At 41.5% G+C, this 8,286-nt stretch overlaps 1 protein-coding gene across 4 annotated transcripts in view; it reads left to right on the top strand.

Moving 5' to 3' along the window:
• LETM1 (leucine zipper and EF-hand containing transmembrane protein 1) overlaps nucleotides 1-8,286 on the top strand; it is a 31,892-nt gene that overhangs the window by 1,547 nt on the left and 22,059 nt on the right. For 3 of the 4 annotated variants that reach the window (XM_030492822.1, XM_030492823.2, XM_030492825.1), the window contains exons 2-3: nucleotides 4,299-4,356; nucleotides 7,095-7,551. In XM_030492822.1, the coding sequence (XP_030348682.1) occupies nucleotides 4,299-4,356; nucleotides 7,095-7,551 (515 nt within the window). Of the gene's footprint in view, nucleotides 1-709; nucleotides 910-4,298; nucleotides 4,357-7,094; nucleotides 7,552-8,286 lie in introns of those variants that run through there. The other variant, XM_030492824.1, reaches the window with a different exon arrangement.

Genomic DNA, 8,286 nt, shown 5'->3' with positions numbered 1-8,286 from the left:
CTGTGTGCTGTGATGCACTGTGCTTCTGATACAATTAATGCTTTTATTTGGCGTGTTAATCAAGTATTAACACCTTATGGTGTAATGTTTTGTTTAGTGTTTTACTGTACTTAGCTTATCTTCTTTGCTTTACGTGTAAGTAGTCTAAGATTAAGTTAAGTGATTCTAAGAATCCCAACTGTTCTTCCTGTAAAGATCAGGCTGTTAAGTACTGCAAGCTTATACTTCTGTAGGGACTTGCTTTTTAAAAGCTCTAAACATAGTAACACTACACAGCTATTCTCCATTTAAAACTTTGGGTTTGATGTTTCCTTACACTTAAACCCAAAGTTTCTCACTACTTTTTTTTTCCCGGGAATACGTTAACATGCAGCTTTTCTGATACTACTGTCTTTCTTACTCAAACCAAGTAACCCTAATGCAGGTGTCTTAAATAAACAGTGTTGACTATAGTAAGCTACTCACCTTGTTCAGACACTTCTGGATGCCCTAGACGCAAGGAGTATGGACTTTGGTCCTTTCTGAAGAAAGTACAGATTTTGTTTCAGTGCTGGCTTGTTCTTAGGTACATGGTTAGAACAGATACTGCAAAACATAAGGAGATTTGTTGGCAGAAAGCTGAAATTGACAGTTATTCCGCAGATTCCTTTGGTGAAATGATGTTTCTGTGTGCCAGCGCACACTCTGAAGGGCTGGGTGACAACAGGGGTTTGAGTCAGCGTGTTTTCTTGTGGTGACTTTGGAATTCTGTTCTTTGGCCCCTTCCTTGGAATTAATGAGTCTGGTTAGAGAAAAAAAAATAAGTGAAGTGACAGTGTCTTGCTGTTATGGAGTTTCATCTCAGAACTTCAAGCCAGTTTTGATCCCCAGATCATCCCTCTTTGTTCTAGGGACACCTGTCCATAGCAGGTAATGTCCTCTACTAGTGGGACTCTTGTTTTTGGCACACAGGTTTTCTGTGCTTCCTGGCACTCAGAGAAACAGATTCTCATGCTGCAGCTTACCCCTCAAGACTGAGTTCTTCTCTGCTTTACCCAGCTGTTCCTTAAAGTCCTGCTGAGATGGCAAGCCTCTTGGGTCAAGCGGTTCAGCTGCTGATCTGTAAATATTGGAGAGTATCAGAACGCCTTCACGAATTCACAAGGCTTCATTTTGGAGCAAGGAAGAGACTCTACTTGCAGTGGCAGCGAGTACCTGTTTGATACAACTAGACATGGATAACTCCTTTACCTATGGCATTGTCAAGTCAAAGCTTTTGCTGTAATGAGGTCAAAGCCCGCTTAGCATGGGACATCCCTTGGTTTTTGAGATTCTTTTCTTTGATAAGTCAACTTATTCACCCCACTTTTCTATGCCTTCTGGTTGCCCCACCTGGTTTTGGAGCTATCTCTTTTCCTCTAATAATTAGGATATTTTGTTGGAGAAGGCTTTTGGTGACCAGCGTTGGGTGCTGTGTTTTCTCAGATACATGAAGTTGTCTGCTTCAGGTTCTGTCATAGGCGTTATCTTTGATGGTGGAAAAGCTGACCACTAACCTCTAAAATGACATTTGTATCCTGCTCTCTCTTAGGATTGACCAGAAGTAGTGGGTTCCACATGGGAAAAACAAGCCACAGTGTGTCTGCTCCGTCCAGCCTTCCATTTTTGTTCTTTTTACAGTGAATTCTGAAAAGATTGGCCAAAAAGAGTCAATGCCTTTAGAGTCTTGCTTGTGTGATCTTCCTTTGTGCTGTCCAGCAGTCTTTCTGTGCTTGGTGTTTGGTAGCTGTTGAGTTGTTGCAGCTAGCTATTGATGGCCCATGGCAGGGGGTTGGAACTAGATGATCTTAAGGTCGTTTCCAACCCAAACCATTCTATGATTTTATGATACAAGATTATTATTAAGTTGCTTTAGGGAGATTGATTCTTTTCTGGTGGGCTCAGGGGTGGGTTTTGGCAATTGCACATTGCATACAGCCACTAGGAAGCATTTTATGTAGCTGATGGTGCTTCCATGGTGGTGGATGGTTGGAAGGCTTTCAAGCATGGCCCTTTATTGAAGTGTGTGAACTGACTTAGATATTTTATCATTTGATTGTCTGCTCAGTTTATTTCCAGACTAGATGCTGCTTGTCTCTGTACCTGGATAGAGGATGCCCATATACAGATGTCATTCCTCCTTGTGGACTCAGTAAAATGCGTTTTGAGGAACATTGTTCCTTTCACAGTCTTTGGTTCTGTCTCTTGCCCTTCAGGACAATTTGTATCCTTTGCAGGCAGATTCAGGGGTAGAGCTATTTTTACTAGGTGTTAATCAAAATGGACAGCAATGCATTGAAATGGTTTGTGGTTCCACCTCTAGTGAGGTGTGTTTAGTTTCCTAGTCAGGTTTTGTTTGTTGTTCTGCTTAAAAGAAAACCAAGCATTTCATCCTAGACACGTGGCAAGTGCTCCATTTGGATCGTGTAATTCTGTCTTGTCATGGAGCCATTAAAAAATTACAAGTGCTTTCAGTGAAGTTCTTCTGCAATATGATTGCTTGTCTGAGGGACTTAAAAACCTGTCTTCAGGCAGTTGAACAAGTGCAAGCAGTGTCCTCACGTGTCCACAGAGTTTGACTGGATGTATGGGCAGTTTGCTCGAATGCTGATGGAGATGTCAGCTGCCTCACAGAGTTGCTCCCCCCTCTTGTCCTATGAATTGGGATTATAGATTGAGAGAACTAGAAGAACAAGGCATGTTTCTTGACTTTTGGGTGAGGTATTTGGGCTTCAGTACTTGGTTATTGTCAAAGCAAGAATAATTTCAGTCTTGGTTGTTTGTGATGTGCAGTCATCCCACATGTGAAGGTGCTCACAAACAGTGCACCATAAGGTACTTGCTCTTAAGAAGCATCTTTTTTGTGCTTTTAGTAAATCCGTTCCTAAAATAGAAAGTCACAGAAGGCAAAGGCAGGGACTGGAAGAATAAAGAACCACCTGCTGTAGGAGATCAGGTTCAAGACTATCTAAGGAACCTGAAGATGCAAGTCTGGGACCTGATGAGATGCATCCACGGGTCCTGAGGGAAGTAGCAGATGAAGCTGCCAAGCCATGATCCATCATATTTGAGAAATTGTGTCAATCTGGTGAAGTTCACACTGACTGGAAAAGGGAAAACATAACACTTGTTTTTAAAAGGGGAAAAAGGAAGACCTGGGGGATTACAGGCTGGTCAGTGCCAAGATCGTGGAGCAGATCGTCCTGGAGACTATGCTGAGGCACATGGAAAATAAGGAGGTGATTGGTGAGAGCCAACATGGCTTCACTAAGGGCAGATTGTGCCTTGTGACATTTGGTGGCCCTCTATGACAGGGTTACAGCGTTGGTGAATAAGAGAAGAGTGACCGATGTCATCTCCCTGGACTTGTGCAAGGCATTTGGCACTGTCCTGCATGATGTCCTTGTCTCTGACCTGGAGAGGCATGGATCCGATGGATGGACCGCTGGGTGGATATTGGCTGGATGGTCACACTCAAAGAGTTGTGGTCAGCGGCTCGATGTCCATGTGGAGATCAGTGTTGAGTGACTTTGGGTGTTGGTTGACAAGAAGCTTAACGTGACCCAGCAGTGTATGGGTACAGCCCAGAAACCAACCGTGTGCTGGGCTGCATCAAAAGAAGTGTGACCAGCAGGTCGAAGGAGGTGATCCTGCCCCTCTCCTCTGCTCCCATGAGACCCCACCTGCAGTACTGTGTTCAGCTCTGGGGCCACCAACATAAGAAGGATGTGGACTTGTTGGAGCAAGTCCAGAGGAGGCCATGAAGATGCTGTGAGGGCTGGAACACCTCTGCTGTGAAGACAGGCTGAGAGCTGAGGTTGTTCAGCCTGGAGAAGAGAAGGCCCTTGGGAGACCTTCTAATAGCCTTCCAGTACCTAAAGGGGCTGACAAGACATCCAGAGAGGGACTTCTTACAACGGCATGTAGGGATAGGACAAGGGGGAATGGCTTTAAACTGGAAGAGGATAGATTTAGGTTGTTGTTCCCTGTGAGGATGCTGAGGCGCTGGCACAGGGTGCCCAGAGAAGCTGTGGCTGCCCCATCCCTGGCAGTGTTCAAGGCCAGGTTGGACACAGGGGCTTGGAGCAACCTGCTCTAGTGGAAGGTGTCCCTGCCCATGGCAGGGGTTGGAACTGGATGAGCTTTAAGGTCCCTTCCAACCCAAACCATTCTAGGATTCTGAGTCGGACTCTTACATCTCATATTTGTGTACAATTCACTATATGGATAAATGTCTTCCTGAATTCCAGAATTATTCCTAATTACTGGTATTTTTCTAGGTAACTTGGGAGATCGAGCATGTCTCAGCTGCACGTCCCTGAGGCTGGCAAACAAAATGTGAGTAAACATGAACTTTTTTCCTAAACTCAAAACTGTACAAAACTCTCAGTTACACTATCAGAGAATGTGGGTTTAAGTCTTCTAGACAAAGTATGATAATATTAGCTTCAGCTTGTGTTAGTGACAGATCAAAGGCAGTCTGAGTATCACGCTCTTCACCTGCTTGGGTGTGTGTGGGAGAGGGTGAGATCTTCATTCTGTTCACCAACTTCCTCCCTTTTTGTTTCACTTGTGATGTGACAGCAATAGAATATTAATCTTTTTCTTGAGTGATTCCAGGTGACCCCACAGGATACCATGGCTATACTTCCTCTCTGGAGTTCCAAAGAGTAAACATCAGTCACAGCTAGTTTGAAGAACATAGTTAGCAGGAATGTAGATCATTTGAGTTGTATCATTATTATACTAAAGTAGTTTCCTGTATGGTACAGCCTTGGGCGAGGCTCTCGTAGGAGATGGTGCCCTCTTCTGAAAACACATCCTGCCTCTGTGTGCTGTTGATGGAACTTAAGGAGTTGGATGTTGGTGGAATCCATTCCCTGTTCCTGCCTTGGCTCACAACGTGTATTTGTGGATATGAATTTTCTATCGCCTTGCCTTGGAATGTTAAAATATGTATTCTGCGGTTTATTTACAGTCTAACTGCTCAGGAAACAGTGGCTCTTCTCAATTTCCTAGGTTTCCATTTTAACATAAGGATGTGTCTCTAGGCATAACCCTCCAACGTGAAACAAATTATTTTCTTATGTGAAAGTAATTATTTTCTTAATCACGTTAGTTCTATATCACTTACTGTATAATGAGTTATGAGAGGGTTTTTAATCCATAAAGCATTTTCAAATCTCTGTTTACTTTTTAGTAGATTATTATATGAGGCTTCTCTGTTGGATAGTTAGAAACTTACGACTTTAAGTCTGTAATATGAACAGCAGAATATAGGGAAAGAAATTCTTGTTATTTTGAGAATTTGGTTGGTTTTTTTACCAAAAGCTGCTATTAATGTAATGTTGCTGCTTAAAATAAAGCAAACTAATGCACATACCCCACATGACCCAGATCCAAACCCAAGGGACTCTCATGATGCAAGTGCTGAGGACAGCTTGGCATAGAAGTTCGGTCTGACTAGTTAAAGTCTGTCCAGAGAGGCACATTACTTGTGAAGATCTGTTTCCCTGCAGCCTCAGAACCAGTACTGCTGGCAGAGCTCCCTTCTTCTCTGCGTGCAGAACAGTGTAGATGTGTGCAAGTGGAACTTGGTCTGTAGGCCTGGAGCTCTGCTTTTTGGAAATGACTTAAGAGTCAGGATGGATTCATTGATGCAAGTGTCTTAATCTGGTTTCGAATATGGACTTTATTTTCTTAAAGGAACTGTAATTTTCCTTAGTTAATACCTGTGCAAGTGTGCAGTTTTCCAGTTAAGCAGGAAAATTCAGTGATCAGATGACTATGTTTCAGCAGTTGTCTGACATTGAATGGTCAGATGCTTAAACTTTTAGTTTGAGCTAGAAAACAATGTCTTTAAAAAGTAATAATTTAGGGGTTTTTTTTCTACAAAGCTGTATTTGAATAACATTAAATAGCCAAAACCATTAAAATAATTTAAACCTCATTGGATGCATGTGGTAACGAAGTTAAAGTACTGGCTGAAAATAGAATTGAGAGAGGCTAATACTTGTAAGTGTTCAATAAACTTTGTTTCCTTCAAGTGTTACTCAGAGCTGTAAAGCCACTTGCACTTATGTTCAGTTCCTTGACAGAAGGCAGATTTTGTTTTGATAGTACAAGGGTCCATGAAGAGGCACCTCAGTCATTTCTGTCCTGTAGACAACCTGATACTGGCATTTCAGTTTGTGGGACACCTGATGGAACTCTTTTATATGAAATATTTTAGTTACTGTTTTAAGTTTGTCATCTCCTTTTATAAAAGTGTATACAATCCTACTTGCATATAAGAAGTAGTTCTGTGTGTATGATGAGGGTTTGGGGTGTTTGAACAGTGCTTCCCTGCTAACTTCAGTTTACATTTAATTAAAGAACAACATTCTAACTAAGGCAGAAGAGCGTTGTTCTGTGTGCTCCAGCTCAGTACCATGATGGAATCTTACGCAGAAATTACTGTTGAAAAAGGAAAACCAGGCACATAGAAATAGTAAAAGAGGAAGTCGAATGAAATCAGGTTTCCCTGATAGTGAATACCTTCCTCTATCTCAGCACCTATCCTAAGTCTACAAGTTCTATTTTTTTCTCAGGTGTTTTGCTCAAACATGAGAAATAATAGAAGGGGCTTTGTTACTATGGATTTACAGATTTATATTCAAATGTAGCTTTCTAAATGGAAAGCATTTCTGGTTGCTATTCTTTATTGGAGTAAGGTAAGCACCTTTTCAAAGTTGTTTAATGGAAAATTCCCTGCATATAATCACAGAATGGTTTGGGTTGGAAAGGACCTTACAATCATCTAGTTCCAACCCCCCTGCCATGGGCAGGGACTCCTCATCCTAGATTATGTCGCCCAAGGCTCTGTCATGTAGTAAAGTCGAGTGTTCTTTTCAGGGTATAGACATTGATCTTGAGAGTCACAAGTTGGGTTATTTTATTTGCTCAAATATACAGCAGGTATTTCTCAAATGATGCATTTTATAAATACATACATTTATATAACTACACAAATACATAGAAATATAGAAATAGCTTACAGTCTGTTGCTAATCCTTGAATGCTTTTTTCTTTTGAAGGACTGTACACTTCAAATACTGCACTAGTGTCCCTCCTGTTTACGCATGCTCCAAAAAAGATCACTACTGTTGTTGGACTAAAGGAGCTGAACAAATACACTTTACTCTTAGGAGTTCTTCTGGCTCATGGATGCCACTAGCAACCATGGATATTTTAGGTCCCCAGTATCTTCCAGTAAGGTGGTGGCATTCTTCATGTCCCCTTCGAGATGACTCCATAGTTGAAAAGTCACTGAAGTCCTTAAAGGACAAAAACAAGAAGTTGGAAGAAGGAGGTCCTGTATATAGTCCAGCAGAAGTGGAAGTAGTGAAAAAATCTCTTGGACAGAGGATTGTGGATGAACTGAAGCACTACTACCATGGTTTTCGATTACTATGGATTGACACAAAAATAGCTGCAAGGATGCTTTGGAGAATACTTCATGGAAACACTTTGTCTCGTCGAGAACGGAGACAGGTACTGAGTAAATATCAATTTTGTTTGAGTATCCTTAGCAATTGCTCCGTTTTATTTGAACTGAGTTGGTTCTTTCTGTTGCCATCTGTTCCAAGAATTAAAATTACTAGGTGTATTTCCCTCCTCCTCTCTGTGGACACTAAAAACTTTGGATATGACTCCAAAGCATTTTTAGTCTTGTTCCCCATGACTGAAGATAAATCTGGTATTTTCTAGTTGGAACAGCAGAGGATTCTTCTGTTCTGTCGTGTGGACAGCAGCTGTGGTTTGTTCTCAAGTTCCCATCCACGTGCTGCATGTGTGTACATGGTCACTTTCTCTGCTTTTTCACTCCAGCTGGAAAACCAGAGGGAAAACACTTCTAGTAAAGGTTGGATTTGTGCCAGTTCTGTTGTAGGTGTTTGGGTTTTGTAACAGAAGAAAAGCTGCAGGCTGAAATGCGTGATGGCTGATCAGACATTAGTACTGTCTCAAAAATAGATTTGTGAGATAATTTTAGTCCAAAAATGATAATTTGAGGAAAGCTTTGATTTAGACTTTTGTTTTTCTTTATGGCACGTAGCTGAAACTGTAGAAATGCGACTGGTAGTTTTAAAGAAAAGAGAAGAGAGGATGGAGATGAGATCTGGATTGCAAAATGAGAGTAAATGAGGATAACATACGTACATTTCAATAGTAATTTCAGTTTGTGGAAGAAGTAAATATGCTTATTCAACTAGAGTGAAAAGATAGGGA

The sequence above is a fragment of the Strigops habroptila genome, chromosome 7 (genome assembly GCF_004027225.2).
Source record: "Strigops habroptila isolate Jane chromosome 7, bStrHab1.2.pri, whole genome shotgun sequence".
NCBI classification, from domain to species: domain Eukaryota; kingdom Metazoa; phylum Chordata; class Aves; order Psittaciformes; family Psittacidae; genus Strigops; species Strigops habroptila.
Note: the sequence above shows the minus strand (reverse complement) of the source record. Positions and strands in the feature narration are given on the sequence as shown.